At 42.0% G+C, this 20632-nt stretch overlaps 2 protein-coding genes across 3 annotated transcripts; one reads left to right on the top strand and one right to left on the bottom strand.

Annotated features, from left to right (window-relative positions):
• The first annotated feature begins 2431 nt into the window (after positions 1-2431).
• Positions 2432-11448, top strand: usp8 (ubiquitin specific peptidase 8). Of its 2 annotated transcripts, XM_037247374.1 has the most exons (20): positions 2432-2531; positions 4155-4322; positions 4402-4546; positions 4621-4703; positions 4791-4932; positions 5209-5251; positions 5403-5574; positions 5683-5845; positions 5925-6075; positions 6500-6768; positions 6860-7351; positions 7770-7844; positions 7971-8260; positions 8396-8617; positions 8813-9023; positions 9158-9160; positions 9487-9723; positions 9946-10088; positions 10172-10304; positions 10586-11448. In XM_037247374.1, exons 2-20 carry the CDS (start codon positions 4219-4221, stop codon positions 10742-10744), a joined length of 3237 nt encoding a protein of 1078 aa, XP_037103269.1. In that variant the 5' UTR covers positions 2432-2531; positions 4155-4218; the 3' UTR covers positions 10745-11448. The 2 variants fall into 2 exon arrangements, with proteins under 2 accessions (XP_037103269.1, XP_037103270.1); XM_037247375.1 differs by lacking the exon at positions 9158-9160 and having other exon boundaries at positions 10586-10744.
• A 1830-nt stretch (positions 11449-13278) lies between these two features.
• LOC119120836 (putative ubiquitin carboxyl-terminal hydrolase 50) lies at positions 13279-16311 on the bottom strand. The gene is made up of 7 exons (XM_037248052.1): positions 15514-16311; positions 15223-15415; positions 14950-15138; positions 14664-14885; positions 14437-14579; positions 14167-14302; positions 13279-13651 (listed from the first exon to the last, which is right to left on the bottom strand). The coding sequence occupies exons 1-7, from the start codon at positions 16089-16091 to the stop codon at positions 13463-13465; spliced, it is 1650 nt and encodes a 549-aa protein (XP_037103947.1). The 5' UTR covers positions 16092-16311; the 3' UTR covers positions 13279-13462.
• Positions 16312-20632: the final 4321 nt, after the last annotated feature.

Raw genomic sequence — 20632 nt, 5'->3', positions numbered from 1 at the left:
GCCTCACATGTATATAGCCAGTATTAGCAGGAGCACGCCCTAAACTGGTGACGCATTTCACACTGAACAAATGTTCTTTTATGATGTCAGTCACTGACTCCAATTTGTTTTACAAAATATATAAAAAAAAGAAAAGAAAACTCTATTGGCTCTATTAACACAACATAAAGGCTTGTGTACTGCGACTGAAAATAATTCATTGCAGACCCAACAATGAAAGGTAAAATACATACTAAGACTCAACATTTAGCGCGAAAATGTGTTACATTTTCTCAAATAATGTGCTCTACCTTTTCTAATTCACTAAATTGTCTTATTAACAAAGGAAGATATCATGTCTAAGGGCTTCCAGCAGCAATAGATTGCTAACAGGCAGTTGTCTCCTGGAGCTATCTTGTCATTCAAGCAAATCTCAGTCAACATAGACTACAAGCCAAATTCAACAATGCAAATAATAATGAGTGGCACAAATGATCTTATTTATCATCTAAATATTAGTTATTTACTTTTCCGTCAGGACATTTCATGCTCACCAAAATGTTTTATTTGGAAAACTTGCTGGTCACCAAAATGTTTCATTTGAAAAACTGCGTTATTTTATTGAATTTATTCATAATCTAATTATCCTTGTTATTTGTGTGTGCATTCATGACACTTGACTCATTTCATTGTTTGGAATGTCACTGTGGCTAGTCTGAAGTTCTAGAAAAGTTCAAGAGTGCTTTTATCCACTTCCGTACATTTTTAGTTTTATTGAACAATACAAGACTGGTGTACAGGAACGGCAGCATTTCTTTAAAGTCAAGTATGCATGGGTTCCTCTTGTTTCACCTTTTTGTGTGTGTTTTTTAACGTGCACTTTGAAGCATCATAGTGCAACATAAAATTGTATATTATGGCATTCAATACAAGGAACAGGAGTCATACAAAGGTCAGAGGGTGCCTTGACACGGGTGTGGGATCTGCACCTGGAAAACGAAATAACTTCACTGTAATGTTTACTCTGAAAAATTAAGTTAGGCATTATCGTAGATCTTTTAATGTCATACAGACTATTAATACGTTCTGAGAAGGTCTGTACGTCATAATTTGGTGTTGCTAATTATTATGAGACTATTCTCAAAATTGACCCGGAACATGTGTGCATAGAAAATGATTGTTGATAGAGGATGTATGTACATACTGTCCAAATGCATGTGGCCCGTACTGTAAATCAAACAATGAACATATTGCAGACTTTTGATCTCATTGAAGGCTGAATGCCTGCGAATGTCAATTTTGAGTGACACAAAATATATGAAACTTTAGAATCACAGGTTGATGGAGCAGAGCACAATGACAGCATTGTCCTCCACTTGTCTGAAAGTCTGAGCCTGATGAAAGCGCTTTCATTTTCATAATTGTCCAATCTAGGCTCCATGTGCCCCCTTGTGACTTCAAAGTGGAAGTTCTGCATGAGAGCTGTGTGCTTTTATTAATAGAATTAAAAACCCAGAGCTTCAATGTTTTATTACACTGGCTTCCATACAATGAAAACATCAGAAAGACTGTTTAACATTTATGTCAAAAGAATTTGAAATGTGTCCTAATGAGCCTTCCCTGAAAGGTCGACATATGGATTAGTTATCTTTGTTCTCTTTGGCAACTATAGTATGAAGTATTTATTTATTTATTTATTTATTTATTATTTTTAAATACTGTATTACTGTATTCCTTTCACGTTGTCCAATTGCCTTCAGGCAGAGGCGTAGCCAAGCCGGGGCGAGCCGGGGCGGCGCCCCGGTTAGGACTCCCTGCGCCCCGGTTGAAAAAAATCGAGCTTTTTCGATTCTTCATTTTCATGCCGTTTTTTTCTTTCGGTCTTGCGCGAATGTGCTTGCGCTATTCTATGTGCGCGATGTTATCCATTCACCGTTTGCCTCCCGGACCCGGATGTTGTTTTAGCGATCAGCGAACGGCGTGGGTGATGTTCGATTTTTTTTCCTGTGGGCGTGCGCCCCTACTGGAAAAATTCCTGGCTACGCCTCTGCCTTCAGGCTTGGAGAAATAAGCTATTCCCCAGCTTGAAACGAGCACATTTTGCTTCAAGACAACCGTGTGAGCGAGAGTCTTGATTTTTTTCTTCAAAATAACAAGAACTGAAGTGGGTTTTATAATTCCTTTGACTTTGTTGTAATGAAAGACTTTTTTTTTTTTTTTTTTTAATATCTCATTATTTACAGCACTGAATATACATATGCGTACATGTACTCATATGTTCGACTGTGTGTATTAGTTGGGTTTTATGTGTTCAAATCGTGTGAGAGGGGTTAAACTTTGTAGTGCTTTTAATATGGTTTATTCTATTGCGGATGTACACCCGTCTACCCAATAAATGGGGATTGCGCTGTAGTGAAAAATATCTCCAGCAGGGTGCAGTGCAGCTAGAAAAGGCGGCCCCGCCCACAGTCGTCACCGATGAAGAAGACAAACAAGGAATCAGGAATCAGCTGTCAAAAAAGTAGCCCGTGTGATAGAACGCATCGAAAGAGGTACAGCGTTTCCAGTCAAGTCGGCAAATAATCGAAAATGTTTGCGTATGTTCTCGACGGAATTAGAAGTTCTATCGAACCCAGCCTCTGCGTGGTTAGTGGTCCGTGGCTAGTCGAGTCTTAAGTAGCTCACATTAGCTGCTATACCTTAACTGCGTGAGCTGCCTGTTTAGCTGGTCAAACAACGTAAACGCTATCTTGCTAACTTCGAAAGGTTGAAAGCCAAGTTGTTTGTTTGTGCGTTGTTTCACGCCGCTTGCATCACACCCTTTCTATCTCGCGTCACTCGCATGAAAGAACGACCTAATCGTGGATTTTCACTTCATAAATATGCTGAAACGAAGACGTGCTAAGGTTAGCCTCCAAGTATTTGTTGCGTCAAGTCCTGCCACAACAAAATCTACTTGTTAAACTAATATTCATGTAGTTAATTCGGTATTCAACCCAATGTACATGTACTAATACGAGCTTTGTCATCACTAGGGAGATAATTTACTTCCTTCGCGGAACAACTGTCGAACTAGTAATGTGTTCTCTTCCAACTTCCGCTACTGTATAAATGTCTCCATATCAGAAGGACAACTTTGGACGCTACGAGTGAAGAAGTAGATATTAACTAGAAATGTTTGTCACGACTAGTACTAGTAGTACACGGATGTGAACTAGTACTTTGTTTTGCCTTACTATTAACATGTAGTTGGCCTACTAGTATTCCATTTTGTTTTTAATTGGGAGTACAAAGCGCATAGTTGCATATGTACATTAAGATGGATGGCAGAAATATCAAAGCCACTATCATGGATGGAATTGACCTGTTCTGTGTTGCTTTATTCAAGATATGAACGGTGATTTTCTGTTACCTCACGTATTGCCTTTTTGGAAATCACCTAGTTCTTTTCTGGTGCGTAAGTGTTTCAACCGAGAGTCCTATCACTTTCAACCACAAATATGGCAGACAAAACAAATACTGTTTACATGATTTCAAACTATCTGTAAAAATGAATGATTGATTCATTGGTGGTGTAAACATTTACAATAACCACTTTTGTACTTTTTAGCTATAACACTGGCTAAAATATTCGTACAGATACTTGGAAAGTACAGATACTTGGTAAAATTAGAGTCCTCTAAAAACAACCACGGCTGAAAAAAAGTTCTGTACAAAAACAACTTGGTAAAAAATGAAATTAAGCAAAAAAAAAATAGTAATTAAAAAATGATTCACTCCTTTACAATAAAAGATCATTTAAAAAAAAAAAAAAAAAAAAAAAAAAGTTTGTTACATTTAAAAGACTTTTGTGACCAAATGGTTAAAATCCTTGTGCCTGCCACCTTGCAATGGTTCTCAGCTGGTGTCTCAGTATGTGGTCATATTCTCCAAAGAGGAAGAAAAAAGCTGTTATTATGCTACCTTCACTATGGCATTCCGGAGTTCCGGAATTTTTAATCCCTCAGGTCACAATGTACATGAACAAAAGTTATACGCAAAAGTTAAAGTCATCAGGAAAATAAACTCCGATACCTTAAAATTCTATTTTAAGTACAGTACGTGTTTCCCCCACTGGTCGATTTCAGCACTTTGTGTTAAAAGCATATTTTTAATGTCTGTTCTGTTGTTTTCAGGTATGATTAGAGTGTGTGAAGTGCACTGATTATTCGTGAGGTCTGACTGAGCACACCTGCCAAGATGCCTGCGGTGTCCACCGGTGCCAAGGACCTCTATTTGAGCACCTCTCTCGGTGACCTCAATAAAAGAACAGATGTTAAGGCGGACAAGATAAGCACAAAAAGGTACGTGTTAATAGTTGATGTACAACTGATATGGCAAAACAGATGGACACAATTCAAATCCAATTTTACTGTGATGCAGCTATGTTCAGAGTGCCTGCAAAATCTTCAAGGCGGCAGAAGAGAGTCGTCTGGACAGAGATGAGGAGAGAGCTTATGTGCTCTACATGAAGTATCTAACAGTCTATAAGATTGTCAAGGCCAGACCAGACTTCAAGCAGCAGGCGGTATGGTGACCACCCATTGTTTGGAAACAAGACAAAATACATATACGAGTTGTTCTTTACTCCATTGTGTGCAGGACTACCTGACCATGCTTGGGCCAAACAACGTTAAGAAAGCCATAGAAGAAGCTGAAAAACTCGCAGAAAGCCTCAAACTCAGGTCAGAAGATTTGACGGAATGTTGAGTGAAAATGTTTTTAAAGACAAAAATGGTAGCTTATCATCTAAAGTGTGAATATTTGAAAAGGTATGAGGAAGTTGAAGTCAGAAAAAGACTGGAAGAGAAGGACAGACGAGAGGAGAAGAAAAAGGAGAAAGAAGTGGAGATGAAGAAAGATGACAGTCAAAGCTCTCCTCAATCCTCAGTAGCAGACAAGGACAGCAATAAGGTAACGGCAGCGTTACCTTATACTTGTATTGTCGTTTTTTGTGTGTGATACAAAAGTTTAGGAGAAACTATTCTTTCCCAGAGCAATGCCACAAAATAGCTGGAACAGTTGTAATCTGGTTTTGAATACGGTTCAAGACATCCATCTTCGTACAATATGCAAATGTTATTGATTACATCCTAGATTTTAAGGTTGCATCTCAAAGTAATTGCAGGATCTTACTGGGAAAGGGTCTGCATCCACTTTTAACACGCTTGTTTTATCTTTAACTCTCAGGTTAAAGGAGAGGCGAATGATTTGAAGAATGCGTCGACTAAAAGTAAGCTGAGGACATGATACTTGACTTAAATGTTTTTCTATCTTACTGTAGCTAATTTCAAATAGCACGGCTTATTTTGTGGCTTGTGGTCTTTCTGGCTTGTCCGCATTCATATGCTGTGCGTCATTTAAATAACTTGACCTGATTGCAGCTGCGGCGGCGGCGGGTGGGATCACGGCGGAGAAACTTTTCCACATGATGAAGGACCAAATGATAACTATCATTGTCATGGATGCTCGAAGCCAAAGAGACTTTGATGAGTCTCACATTCAGGTCCCATCTCAGGCCTGCATCAGCGTGCCTGAGGAGGCCATCAGTCCAGGGTATGATACAAAAGGAGAATATGGGGACGAAGTCTGGAGCTTGATATTTATAATTGTTTGTGTGTGAACCATTAAACCTAGACTGTTTTGATTTTTGTTTTTTTCAAGAATCACTGTGAATCAAATCGAGGAAAAGCTCCCCAGTGAGTCCAAAGAGCAATGGAAACAGAGGGGATCCGTGGATTACTTAGTCCTGTTGGACTGGTTTAACTCTGCTACAGATCTGACAATAGGCATGACATTGCAGAACCTCAAAGATGCCCTATATAAGGTAATGTTCGAGATTTTGGATGTGAAGGAATATCTTTCTGTATACGAATATATTCTTAAACAATCTGGACACTCCACAGTGGGACAGTATGACCATCTTGCGCAGTGAGCCACTTGTGCTGGAGGGAGGCTATGAGAGCTGGCTGCTGTTTTACCCAATGTACACAACCAATGCAAAAGTCCGCTCGCCTCGACAGAACGTCAACAATGTGACTGCCTCCATGTCGCAGTGTGAGTGTCATCGGTCCAACTACACTACTTGCAAAAAGTTCGCCATATCGGTCTTTTGCTTAGGATTTCAGAATGAACCCAAAATCCACTGTAACCGTTACAGATGAATTTAATTTGACCTTCTCCACACTTTTCATTGCATCTGTTCACTGGTTTTTTTGGGGGGTTTTTTGGTGTAACTTGATGTTTTCTAGCAAGGAACTTAATGCTGCTCCTCGCCTGCCCCCTCTCTCAACACAGTATACCATATGAAATATTCATTATGAAAGGAAGCTCAAGTTTTCATTGTGCAGTTGAATATTGAATGGAGAATATACTCACTGGCCATAACATTAGTTACCCACATTAAGAGGCCATTTAAGATCGAATAAATGTGTACCTGTAATTTGATTTGAAGCTGTATTCATTTTCTGTTTTTCTACAGTAAACCTCAGTTACCCATCCCTCAAGGAAATAAAACCCCCAACCCCACCTCAGCCAGAACCTGAGATTAGACCTGAGCCTGTAGAACCCTCTGCTCCCCCACTCACAAATGGAGTTGCTCCCACTGAAGACCGCCCACCCACACCACCTGAGAGCACAGACAAATTGGTAGACTCCATCGACGTTCTTTTCTCTAAGATGGAATTGAGTGACAAAGGACCAGTGCTAGACACATCTAACCATCCTTCCACACCCAAGGCCCTCCCACGGGTATGACTGAACAATTCATGAACAAGTGTCTGGAAACTGCTATTGAACTTGGTTTTGCTTACATATGACACTCACTCTCTCTTTTAACCAGTTTGACCGTGCCAAGAAGCCACCGGTCCGCTTCTCGGACGAGCCTAAAGTGAGCCTGAATGGACCAGACAAAGAATCTGGCACGAACACGCCCTCTGTCCCCGACCGCTCAGCCAAACCAGCCTTCATCCCTTCTTTGTCCGAAGAAGAACAAAATCAGATACACTCGGAGGTGGTGGCGTCCATGGAGAAAGCCAGGCAAGAAAAGGAGAAACGCATTCAAGGACGTCTGCTAGAAGAGGACAGGCGGAAGAAGGAGCTGAAAGAGAGGCTTGCAAAGGAGCAAAGTGATAAGATAAAGAAGGGCGACGAGGACAAAGGACATCAAGACAAAAAGAGACTAGAGAGACAGAAGGCGAAGGAAGAGGAAGACAAAGAGGACCATGGGTGCAAAGAGATAAACAATAAGGGGAAAGAGCAGAACTCTGAAGCCCCCTCCAAAAGTTCGTCTCTCGACTCGCCTGGTCCAAGTCTAATCATCAGTGAGGTCAAGGTAGGTCGTTCACATCCGATCTCATGCACTGTTTAGACACAAGCATTTTGACACTCAAGACTATTGCCTTTGTAGGTAGTGAATATGGTATGTGAAACTATTGACTTGAAATTGGACGCTCAGATGTGTCATTTTGAAGAATTGTCATTGAGAGGCGAATAAATGGTATAGCCCAGCCCAAGACTGTTCAATTGATAGTGAAAAGCAATCTCATTATGTCTGTGTATTCATTAGTCACATTTATAGTTTATCACAAATATAGATTTTTCTGAAATAAAAATTGAATACAGGCCAGGTGTAGAGAAATTCAGGCTACAAGGTGGTCTTAGTGTTTAAGAGTTCCAATTAGAATTACTCAAAGTCAAAGTCTGCTTTATTACTCTTACCAAAGTTGAGTCTGTGTGTTTTGATTTCACAGAGGGAACCACTGACAAGAGCCAGAAGTGAGGAAATGGGAAGGAGTGTGCCTGGTCTGCCAGTTGGTTGGATGAAGGTACCTCTCATTTGAAGATGTGACACAATTTAAGATGTGTATACATATACACACGCACACGTATAGAATTTATGAATACCTGATCCCTAACGGTGTACTGTTTATACTGCCCCCCCTCTCTCCTAGTTCCTTGACACTGTGACTGGAACCTTTCGATACTACCATTCCCCAACCAACCGCGTCCACCTGTACCCGCCTGAGGTGACAGTTCCGACGCCACCGGCAGCGGAGCCGAAACAGTCGCAACTAGCAGTGGCACCCTCCAACGCAAAGGAGGAGGAGGAGCAGGAACAGTCTACGTTAAAACGCTCCTACTCTTCCCCAGACATCAGCCAGGATGTAAGAGAGGAGGCCCAGAAGAAGAGCGCTGCACCAGGGCCTCCTGCTTCCATACCCACCTTCAGTAGAGAAACCAAGTGAGGCACATGGTTGTTACTAGTAGACCAGAACAAAGGTTGAAGGGGTGCATGTTTGGTTGTCAGTTTACATGGGGGGAAAAATGGAAATGTCTGACATTATTCCTAAAAGCTTTTTTTTCTTTCTTTCATCAGACCTCCCAGTGTTAAAGCCCATCCTAAAGTGGAGCTTACACGACCTTCAGCCGCCAAAATCCGCAGCCTGAATCCAACATTTGGAGGCTTGGGTGCAAGTTTGACCGGCCTTCGTAATCTTGGCAACACTTGCTACATGAATTCAATCTTGCAGTGTCTGTGCAATACACCTGCCATGGTAGAGTACTTCAACAATAATTTCTACCTGGATGATATCAACAGGTGTGTAGTTCAAGTGCACTCCGTGTTGCAACATTACATCTACAGAAACACAATTTTTTAGGCCTTTAATGACATTTTCATTTTCTATATTTCTAAAATGAATTGACTAGTCCATGCTCTGGTAAATTAATGGTTAGCTAGTGCTCCATTCTTTTGTATTTGCATTGACAATGAATACCTCTTGTCCTCCGGCAGATGCAACATTCTCGGCCATAAAGGGGAAGTGGCGGAGGAATTTGGCGTGATCGTGAAAGCGCTGTGGACCGGTCTGTACAGGTGCATCAGTCCACGAGACTTTAAAATCACCATTGGAAAGATCAACGATCAATTTGCTGGCTTTGACCAGCAAGACTCCCAAGAGTTGCTGCTCTTTCTCATGGACGGCCTCCATGAGGACCTCAATAAGGTAATGTGCACACACACACACAAAATCAACCAAGCAAGCACAGAAAATATATTGCCATGCCATTTTTGAAAATATTACATGTATTTTTCCTTTTTTTTTTTCCCCCACTGGGTTTCATTTTGATGACAAATTAGAGAGTAAGTAAATTGTATGTGTGTGAGTGGGTGTGTCAATGTTTGCTCTCGCTGCAGCCAGCGAGTGTGCTCTGTCCGCATCTGTCTGGTCTGATGCTCATCGGAACCTCTGTGCATGTAGACCCAAGACACACCTCATTGCTTGCATCAGCTGTTTTGTTAATAAATGGAACTAAAATACAAGTGTGCCTCAAGTATATTTTCATCATTTCTTTTTTTTAGCTTTTGAGTTTTGATTATTATAATTTTAAATCCAGCACTTTAAATCTGTGTATTACGTTGGTTACTTAGTTTTCTCTCGTTGGTTATGTTTCTGTCCGGGTTGTCAGGCGGACAACAGGAAGCGCTACAAAGAGGAGGAAAACGACCACCTGGACGATCAGATGGCAGCAGACCAGGCTTGGAACAAACACAAGCTGCTGAACGAGTCCATCATCGTGGCGCTCTTCCAGGGCCAGTTCAAATCCACCGTGCAGTGTCAGACTTGCCACCGTAAGTCTCGGACTTTTGAGACGTTCATGTACCTGTCGCTGCCTCTGGCCTCCACCAGCAAGTGCTCACTTCAGGTTAGTAACACCTTTCATTCTTTTAACAAGTAGAAATTAGCTTGCTTTAAACATTAGGAGTAGGTTTTTTTTTTTTTTTTTATAAAAGATAATTCAAACGTCCTAAACCTCAGGTTCAGATCGATGAATGTCATATTGAGCTTGGTGCTCATTATTTACCAACATGAAGACGCCTATAAAAAAGTGTGCACTGAAAAGTGGAAAATCTGCTCTGTATTCCAGGATTGTTTGAGGTTGTTCTCCAAGGAAGAGCGACTGACGGATAACAACAAGGTTTTCTGCAGGCACTGCAAAGCTCACAGAGATTCCACCAAGAAACTGGAGATCTGGAAGGTCCCTCCAATTCTCTTGGTTCACCTGAAGCGGTGTGTAGTGACGTGTCCATCGCTTTGCTCCTAACTACTCCATGTTGACTTACTTTTTCTTTGCATCCTCGGCATTGTTACAGCTTCTCCTATGAGGGTAGATGGAAACAGAAGCTGCAGACTTCTGTAGATTTCTCACTAGACACTCTGGACCTGACCCAATATGTCATTGGACCGAAGCAGACCCTGAAGAGATATAACCTTTTTGGCGTGTCTGTGAGTAGATCTGTCCAGCTTTAGAAAAAAACACCAGCAAAATAGTTTCAAATATGTTCCTTAATATAAAAAGCAGCACCTTACTCGGTCAAACTTTATTTTAAGATTAAAACAAATTGTGAAGAATAAAACCGTTTGTGTGTCTGGAGGCAATACAACATACATACCCAGACACAGAGACGAGTTTGGCACCTGTGAGCTGCACGTTCCTAACCAACCGTGTAGTATTCATAACGCTTGGTTTGAGCTTATTTGTGTCTGTGATTTCTTTTGTTTCCTAGAACCACTATGGAGGTTTGGACGGTGGCCATTACACTGCCTATTGTAAGAACGCCTCAAAGCAGCGTTGGTACAAGTTTGACGATCATGAGGTTTCTGAAATCTCCACTTCCTCCGTCAAATCTTCTGCTGCCTACATTTTGTTTTACTCTGCCCTGTGATGGAGCTGCTGGACCTGAAGAACACCGTAGAAGGTTGTCAGTTTTTTTTCCCACCCCCCCCATTCTTCTACAACGTGGCAGTTGCAGGTGTGTCCATCTTCGAGCTGATAGCTGAAGGATGTGGCTCAAGAATAGTGCAGTGCAGCACAGCCATGCCGTGCATTGCTTCAGCCACTAGAGGACCCTAGAGCTGTGAAAACATGCCGGCTGCTCATAATTCTGATCATCTATTCGAGAGACTATGAAAGATGCCAGTTGGACGTCACGCTGCACCTATGTCATTGTAGGGCAGGTGGCTGCTTCGATACTATTGATGCGGTTCATGTGAATGGCTGGATCGCTCACATGTGTAAACAGCAGGTTCACATTTACATAGCTTGTACGTATTTAACAAAGCGGATGTTGCACTTTTCTAAATGTAAATATTCTACAACATGTTAAGATGTTGTCTGACCAACTTTTGTTGTTGGAGCTCCCACCACGTTCGTTGCATTAAGGTTTATAGTTGCGAGTTTCTTGTATTTAATGTGATCGTAAAAGGGGACCTATCATGCTCACCCCATCCCTCAACATTTCCCTCTCAAATCTTATACAGAATCTCATTTTAGGCTTTTGGAAGAGGAAATTGCAATGTGTGTCAGAAAAGTTCAAGGACTGGTTTCAAACACTTCAAAACCAAACAATAGATATAATCATAATTTTAAAAAAATAAAATAAAATAGCGCTCAACCAATTTCTTGGCCGACCCATCATAGCCCTTCAAACATCAGCCACAATAATCGGCTGATGTTAACCAATTATTTTTACATTTATGTACTCAAACTGGCAGTACTAGTTAGCACGTCCGCTTTATGGTGCAGAGGTAGTGGGTTCAAAATCTGCTCTTGCCTTCCTATGTGGGGTTTGTATGTCCTCCCCACATTCCAAAAACCTGCATGGTCAGTAAACTCCGTAGGTGTGATTGTGAGTGCGAATGCTTTGTTTGTTGAGGTGTGCCCTGCGATTTGCTGGCAACCTGTTCAGGGCGTACCCTGCCAGTCAGCTGGGACAGCACACCCTCATGTTGCGACTCTTGTGAGGATAAGTTCAGTTGATGAATGGATGTATTCTAACCATTTTCAGTAGTTGTACACAAGTAGCACAACCTGGAAATCCAGACTTATCGGCCACCGATTGAGTTTGATCAGTAATTGCATCAAATGCATTTCTGAGCCAGGGCAAACAGTGGAATGAACCATGCCCATGAGTCTTGTGGGAAGCAAGGCCAACAAAAATTAAATTTAAAAAAAAAAAATGTCTACACACTCCTGCTCATGGATGATTTCAAATCTTTTTCACCAATAATATGATCTATTACCTTTGCAACGCTATTTGTAAAAGTAGAAAGTGAAATAATGTGGTTGCCCAAAAGTATGTTTGGCGCAAACAAAACTGGTCATCAAAAGAACACCGCACCCTAGATAAGGTGTCCGCCCGCCACACCGTTTCAATTTGCAGCAATTCGTCTTCAGCTGGAACTGAGACCTTAAACGAGGTGGACGGAATTAGAAACCGTTCTAAATAGCTCATCAACCAGCACCGTCTACAAAGAGATACTGCAACGTTAGGTGAAAGTTGAGGCAGGACAAATGGTGGCTGCTCACAATTCCCAGGAGCCTCTGACAGTTCCTTGCCAAGACCCCCATGCTGGTTCCAACTCTGTGTTTTTTTGTTGTTTGTTTTTGATTACTTTTGTGAAACGTAGAAGAAATGATGGAGCTCACTGACAAGGGCAAAACGCGCGGTTTAAAATACATCTACAGTTACTATATTGTGACACCAGTCCTGGAATCTTTCTGACAACTCCTTGAGCTTAAAAACAAATTCCCCAGCAATGAACTGATGGGTATAGATAATGTTCCAGTGCAAATAAATAGGGATCATTTCTCAACTGTGAATCATGCAAACGTAAACGGGTAGCCTCCCAGAATAGTTGATGATTTGCATAATAGGTCCTCTTTAATGCGATGGGAATGACTGAGTAATGATACTTATTAAAGGATAGGTGGGAACTGTGATGGTTGCTTGTTCATGTTAATCATGTTGTTGAACTGTATGCAATCGCAAGGATGCGGAACGCATAGCTTATCCATTAATACTCAATGCCAAATGCTTTAAATATTAGTCAAACATCTCTTCTGATTGATCCGGCCTTGTCAAGCCCTATAACGTTAGTGTGAGAGCTATACAATATAACTGTCTGCATTATAACATGCATTTAGAAGAAACATTAAAGGTATTTTTGTCCCTGGGTGATTTTTAAAAGGTCGAGTTTTTGTAGGTCGTTAACGTGTGTGTATCTTTTTAATTTAATTCTTTCATAAATCCAGACTTGATTTGACTTTTAAGATGAGAATTTACGTTACGCCTTCACTCGCTCAACACTAGCTGTCCCAATCTGGGGACAAGCGCACAGTACAAATAAATGGACCAGAGAGCAGAAATGTGCAAGGATTTTACTTGTCTCACTGAGCATTAGATTCATCAAACTTTTATTTTCTTGTAAATGTTGGACTTTATTTCTCAATGCTTTCAAATGTTTCAGTATAACAAATATAACCTTCAACGGCTCGTGACTATTTATTAAAATCGCTTTGAATGTTTGCGTGTGTGTGTGGTTGTAGAACAATGTTGCTTGAGGGATGCAGTCATGTTTTCTGTCATTTTTATGACCTTTGGTTACAGGCCAACAATCTTTGGTTTTCGGAATGGCTTGCGGCTGTAAAGCAGGACGTAGGCGTCTGGGGATTGGACGTGACTGTCGTGTAGCTCCCGGACGGCAGAGTCATCGAAGCGGTGCCACGTTTGGGTCAGGGTGTTGTGGCACAGAGCAGTGTAGTGACCCATGTTCAGGTGACCTGCGTGGTTCTAAAGATGGAAAGGTTTCTCCATTCAACGACTGCCTTTTGATAATGATGGGCTATCATGACATGAACATTGTCACCAAATCATCACTGATGAAATGGCCACTCAGCCTTTTTTTTATATTGTAGTCAGTGCAACCTTGTAAAATTTGCTATCCCCCTCAAAATAACTCATGACACAACCATTAATGTTTATACTGCTGGAAACATAAGAGAAAATGTCCAAACTAGGCCCAAAGTGGCAGTGCTTTTTGTGGTAAAAGAAACAAATTCATAAATATGATGTAAATATCACATCTGAAACGTTGCAGTCTAAGTCTGGACAGAATTAGGAAAACATTTAACCTCCACAGTTTGCTGAGATAATTTATCCGTCAAATACTCCAATCTTAAATTAGGTCGAATTTCTTCAGATATTGTACAAAAATACTACTTGTAAATGTTTTCCAGCACTCTCAGAGGCTTTTTGCAAATACTGCAACTACAATACATTGAAAGAATTTAATAAGTTGGACTCACCATGACCGCATAGAGACGATATGAAGAACTGGAAGTCTTTTGTGCCGAACTGGACGCAAACAAGCTTAGATCAAGCTCAGTGGAGAAGATAACGTTAGTCCTCAGTTTGACCTGGTTCTTTCCTTTACAACCAAACCTGGAGAACACATCCATTTGAAAGCATTTGCAATTTCTCTACAATCTAATAAAACCCAAACAAATGGGATTTTGGAAAGACGACAATGCTTGTATCCAGCACTAAAAGGAGCAATTGTTTGCAATCACTACTACCGTTTAAGGTGCAGCACGAGGATTTCGGGAGGTTTGTCCAGATAAGTAAGGAGAGCAGTTTCTTCCCTTAGCTCACAGGCTGAGCACAGAATCTTCTCTCCTCCTGTCAAGAGACTCTGCTTAAAGAACAGAGACAAACAGTCCTGCACAAAACGGACACATTGAAGAGACGGGAGGTCATAAATCATGTCATCCGTACTGGGGCTCCAATTGGGACCAAAATGGACCTGAATGGAGCACTTGCTGATATGTGTAGGGATGGGTAAAGAGAGCACAGTGAACATCTGCGTGTTGATGGTCTGTTGGTCACACCGCATGCAGACCGTCACGTAGCTGAGCGTGCCTTCAAACAATTTGGAAACGATAGTAGACTCTCCCACTCCGGTGGCACAATTTCTCTCCTGGTCTCGTATCAGCTGCTTGGAGAAGCGCATCTTCCGCCTCCCAACCTGTAAAGCAAAAAATAACCATGGTACATACTATTCATTTCCCATTCACACATCAATCTAGGACCTTCTTTAGGTCGTCATGGAGTGCATTGAAGAGGAGGAGAAGCAGTTCCTGAGCGTCCTGCTGAGAGTGGTTGTTGAACTGTGGCAGGATGGAACGCAACAAATTCCTGGCCTCCACAGGGGCACAGCTGGAACTCCTCCCGAGCCACATCTGCTCCAGGAGGCGGACAAACATCTGGGCTACCTGACACTTGGCCCTGAAAGAGCATAAATTGGTGCAAAAGAAAACCCGTCACTCGATGGAATGGGAATGATAGTAGCCGGATAGAAATGCTTCACACCGTGCCAAGTCTTTGCGTGTGTCCTGATGAAGGAGATGCTCCACCAGGGGCACCGTGGAACAAACACACTGCAACACAGCGTTCAAGTAGCAGGAGTTTCCAGAGTTGTCTAAACCACACACGCCGGGACGGTCCCACTCCTGGAGTCGCTTTTCTATCACATGATCACTGCTGGTTGTGTTTCTTCTGCAGGTGAAAGTAGGTGAATTTACTATCAGAATTTGCGCAGGTTCTCGCAGAAACAGACTCGTTGGTCGAAGAGGGTGATGGAGGAATCTCAAAACAGCAATACCCGATCTGTGAAATGGGATTTGTAGACCAACCTTTGCTTCAGGACATTTGTCAGACTTTGCATCTCTTGGTATGATGTGCTGTTTAGCTGAGGCAGGACGGGCACTCCGCCATTCTTGTCCAAAGCCAGCTGAGAAGCCAAAGTTCTGGTGAACTGGGTCAACTGGACCTGCCTGCCTGAGCTCTGCAAGGTGTGAAGCACAAACGTGTTGATGTAGATGGTGTGCAGCGTCACCCAGAGACCAGGGAGTAGCACGTCCGCCTGCGATCCTCTCGTGTCCGACATTGGAAAAAGAAGAGCCGGTCCGGTCCAGCCTTTGAGATGCGCTGCGAGGAGAGATCGCCCGTAGAACTGAGATGTGCTTTCCTCTGGTGAAAATGGTTCCGTCGTCGCCGTCCGAATCCCTGAATCCGAAAAAACGTCGATGAGCTTGCCCTCCATCCGGGCGCTGGTGTCCAACCACACCACGGGACGTTGGCTACAGAAAGGCCCGATCAGGTGCTCTACCACCTGCACAACTACAGGCTTCCTCTTTTGTCTCCGAAGCTGCTCTGGGACGTACAGGTACATGTTGCAAATGAAGCCCGAGCTTCTGTCGTAGAGGATGGCAAGATGAAGCGAGCAGGGAGTCTGCTGGTACCAAAGGTTGTATTTCTTCACAGCCAGGTTCTCACCAGGCGTGTATAATCCTTGATAGCGCTTGGTCACGTGGCTACAGAAGGCAGACAAGGCTTCCAGCTTGTCTTCATCCTCCAGTCGGCTCAGATGCAAGAGGCAGCTTTGGAAGCAATTTCTCTTCAGGACCCCCTTCCATCCTTCTAAGCCCAGGCTTACCTCACGCTCTCCTACAGAGAGACCATCTTGCAGAACCATGGAGATGCAAGTTAACATCTCGATATAATCCTCCTCGGAGAAAAAGCCGCCTTGTTCTTTTCTCAGAGCGTGCGAAGATCGAGGAGGTCCACACCTCTGCGCGGAGCCTCTCCTAATCAGCTTCCGCAGGGCGCCTCGATCCAGCACCTCCAAAAGTAGCTCCCGGGCCGTGTAGTACACCTGGTAAGCCGGCCCTGTTGTCTGAGTCCTGCTAAAGGGCTTGACTTTCTTGGACTTGAAGATGCTAGGCAGACACAGGGTTTCTCTGTGTGAGTCTCTGGACACATCCTCCACTAGATGGCAATCCTCTGGCATCCAGTCACACTCCTTCACTGACAACGCTTTGGCCTTCATTGTCTTAGTGTGCGAAGAAAAATCAGGTCGTGATTGTGATGTGCTGTGCTTTCATCAAGAGCACGGTAGATGCAATGCCCAAAAGGGTGGGTGGGTTTGCTTGCCTCCCTCCTCCTATAGGATGACTGCCAAAGTGTGTCCTGTACAAAAACATACATAGTGTGTTTGGTGGCACATGGCGGGTGATCTCCTGGGACCCTTGTGTCCTGGCAACCAGTGAACATAACAACCTGTACGCCAGGGAGCTCCCATGGCACCATTTGGCACCATGGCTGACTCCTGGGTTTGTGTTCACTTTTAGAAAGACATTTTAAAGTCACACTCCTTTCCATATTTACATCAATGAAAAGTGAATGAAGTGTAATGAAAAATCAACAGTCACTCAGGTCAATGAATGTCTAGTTTTTCTGAAGTCGTTTATGGTCCAGTTGCAAAACATAAATCATTTCCACGGTTAATGTGACTTATAACTTGTAAAACTCAAATAGAGCTACAAACCTTGGTGATTTTGCATAAGTGTACACACCCTCTTATCGTTACAGCAAATATATGGCAAACATACAATCAATTGCCAGAACATTTGGTATGTTTGAAATCATATCTATGAAATAAAAATGTTCAACTTCTATGAACCCTTCTGCTTCTCTACCGAATTCTCCATCTGGTGGCACAGGTTGGACTAGTTTCAGGGTTGGACAGCCGAAACCAGGCTTCTCTGCCTCGTTGTTTTTTTCTGTTGACGGTTTAGAAAGGTCTTTAAGTATTCCTTAGATGTGTGACAGGCCGGTTTGTCTGTGATCATTCTCTTGCATAAATTAAGGTAATTAAGGGTTAAACAAGTAGGAATCTTTGTGAGTCAATTGATCTCACCGCTATGATTTTGCATACTTTCAATCATTTCCCACAACCCAGAGTGCACTTTTGTCAGCTTGGCTGCAAGGGAACAAATCTGTTTTTAAACAGGTCAATATCACTTTGACATCCTCACCAGTCGTCATTAAAATTTAGCACAATAATAAAAATCTAAGGTCTGCAAGATAGACATTTGCTGTTTACTTCCTTGTTTTTTTTGCCCCGGCCGACACGCATCTTAATTTGGCTGTCCATGCGTCATTGCGGTGTCTATTGGTGTCTGCTGTCGTCTCGTGATTACATATGGACCAATTTCCGCCATCTCTTAGGGCCAACAGTCAGCAGCGACTTTCTTCCCAAAAATATATTATACTTTGTAGCCTATATTTAACTGGGTTACACAAAACACAGCAAAAACTAATCGAACAAATGAAATATAAAAGGTTTCTGGTTAATGAATGAGCTAAATTAATCCATTTATATGGGGGTTTTCACATTACAATAAATGTTTACAACACTGTCAACATAAAAGCCAACTACCAGGTCAAAGAGAAAGCACTACTTTACCTGCGTGGCCCAAATCTTATTGTACTCACTCTGCACACTACAATCACTTTTTGTCTGAAGACTCAGGTGTAAGTGTTAGGGCTAGACCTCTGGTCATTGATTCAACTCTTAAGTGAAAATGAAAAAGTTTTTTTAATGTATCCAATTGGTCAGCCTGCAGGTCACTGACAAATCAGACAGAACGATGAGAAGGTCTGAGCAACTCTGTGACCTTAACACTGGTCAAAGTCTGGTCAAATATGTGAGAACCGTTGTCTATTTATAAAAGCACTTTGTGTTCTAACTTTAGCATCCACGGCTGCTACCCTGCTCTCAATATGGACAGAGGCTCTTGACACGCTCGTGTGGCTGTAGTTTTATCGTCTCTTCGTCTCCTTGTTCATTCAATCATGCCACTGCACTTTGCATCCAGTTTATGGAAATGTGGGTACAATCATTTGTAGCATCTGAATTTGCATTGCACACTGAACTTCACAATTGTGTTTGTGTATTCGTGTGTGTAAAACACTTAAAACATGTAGATTTCCTTTTTATTATTCTATTATTCTTTTTTTATGTTCTTTTTTAATTTCTTAGATATATTGGAGTTTCAAACTTGGGTTCGGGTTTCAAAGTTGGGTTTCAAATTTGGTTTAGCGTTTTTGAGTAGGGTTTTAAAACAGGGTAAGTGTTTGAAATAGGGTTTCAAATTAGGGCGTCAAGATCTGTCACAGTTCGTTTCCTTGTTTTACTGTTGTCATAGTTTCGGTTTGCGTGTCTGTGTGCTCGCCCCTCCCCTCCTGTGCCCTGATCAGTGTGATCACCTTCGCCTGCCTCTCGTTACCTGTCTTGTATTTAAGTCCTGTCTGCCCCTCACTCCTGTCGGATTGTTTGCGTCTCATGTCTTCTTGTTTCTCTAGTTGCTTGTCTGTTTTCGTCTTGTTTCGTCTTTCTGTTCAGTTATTCTCGTTCCTAGTCGAGCATCTATAGTCTGTCTTTTGAGTTAGTTCAGTAAACCCTGGTCCAAGCTCCATTCACGTCATGACATAGGGTTAGGACTCTGAAAGAAAGTTTCAAGATAGGGTTGGGGTTTTCTAAGTAGGTTTTCAAACTACGGTTAAGGTTTCAAACTAGGTCTAGGATTTCGAATGAGGTTTTCAAATTAGGGCCAATAGTGCATGAGAGATTTCATCATTAGAAATTTGCTATATTATTCAGAATTAAATATAGCTATTTCTGCTACTATTGCATTTGCACCCGATGATGCATGGTGGTGTACATGTGGTGCTCTGAAGGAAAATTACATGTGGTTTATCAAAAAAACAGTATCTGTTGTACACTGGATTAAATTACCATGCATACTATTGTTTCATCCACCTGATAACTGAAAAACTCCAAAGCAACGTCAAACTTTGGACTGCGTTTCTGTCCTGAGGTCAGAGCGTCGTATAAAATACAACATACCATAAATGCGGACTGCATGTTTTCCAGCTAGTTGGCCTTGATATCAAACATTTTTATTTGTCCCACTAAGGCACATGTGTCAAACTCAAGGCCCAGGGGCCAGATACGGCCCGCGAAGACAAATTGTGCATCAAATTCGTGTGTCATTACTAGAATTGCAAATTGTCTTCACTTTTTTTAAAATATTTGACCAGTTTTTACTCCTCTGATTTGAAAATGAGTTATTTGTCAGTTTGTTTTGTTTTCCAAGATTCCCTCGTTAAGTGCACCTGTGTGAAAAGTTAGGCTCCTGCAGAACGTGAAAATGAACCGATCTTTTCACTCAGGTGTGTTTAACGAAGGTAACTTGGAAAACATATTGGAACGCGGCCCCCGAGTACTGGAGGTCGACACCCCTGGAAGCTAGGGTTAGGGTTTCAAACAACTCGTCTGATTTGAAAACGAGTTATTTGTCAGTTTTTGTAGTTTTGAGGTGCTCATACATTTATTTGGGTTGACAGTCATAATGGCCCTCCGAAAGAAGCTATGACTACAATGCGGCCCGCCCAAAAAAATGAGTTTGACACCCCTGCACTAAGGCAAGTCCTCTCATACATATAATTGGAGAAGATATAAAAACAATACTTTGATATTCATCTTCCAAAATAAGAGCAATATGTGTTATACACAAGTATATGTGAAGAGAACCAACAAATTCACTTTTCATTTAAATAAAAACCCTATTCAAGACTTGTCTTGAGGGGGCAAGCAGTTTCCACATTTTTCAAACACCATCTCAAGTGTAACCATCCAAGCAATTTGTAGTGTGTGTATCCCGTGTTTCTGTACTTGCCTGAGTGACAGACAAGCAACGCGACTGTTGCTTAAGAAACCTGTTAAATCTCAGGGTGAAAGGTTGTGCAATGCTAATGTAATCTTACTTGTTCCTCTGGTTTGAAGTCGAAAGTGTTGACCCATGTTAATATATTGACTAAAAAAATATCCAGAACATTACAGCACTTGGAGCAATGAAGAAGCCAGCA

Source organism: Syngnathus acus, chromosome 3 (assembly GCF_901709675.1).
Source record: "Syngnathus acus chromosome 3, fSynAcu1.2, whole genome shotgun sequence".
Lineage (NCBI taxonomy): Eukaryota > Metazoa > Chordata > Actinopteri > Syngnathiformes > Syngnathidae > Syngnathus > Syngnathus acus.
Note: the sequence above shows the minus strand (reverse complement) of the source record. Positions and strands in the feature narration are given on the sequence as shown.

What these genes read in the sequence shown, in the direction of transcription:
- usp8 (XM_037247374.1), top strand. Translation starts at nt 4,219, where the DNA reads ATGCCTGCGGTGTCCACCGGTGCCAAGGACCTCTATTTGAGCACCTCT. An exon ending in CTCTTGGTTCACCTGAAGCG is followed by an intron (nt 10,089 to 10,171) that starts GTGTGTAGTGAC and finishes GCATTGTTACAG; the next exon opens with CTTCTCCTATGAGGGTAGAT. An exon ending in ATAACCTTTTTGGCGTGTCT is followed by an intron (nt 10,305 to 10,585) that starts GTGAGTAGATCT and finishes TTTGTTTCCTAG; the next exon opens with AACCACTATGGAGGTTTGGA.
- LOC119120836 (XM_037248052.1), bottom strand. Translation starts at nt 16,091, where the DNA reads ATGTACCTGTACGTCCCAGAGCAGCTTCGGAGACAAAAGAGGAAGCCT. An exon ending in TTCACAGATCGGGTATTGCT is followed by an intron (nt 15,416 to 15,513) that starts GTTTTGAGATTC and finishes TTTCACCTGCAG; the next exon opens with AAGAAACACAACCAGCAGTG. An exon ending in AAGACTTGGCACGGTGTGAA is followed by an intron (nt 15,139 to 15,222) that starts GCATTTCTATCC and finishes TTCAGGGCCAAG; the next exon opens with TGTCAGGTAGCCCAGATGTT.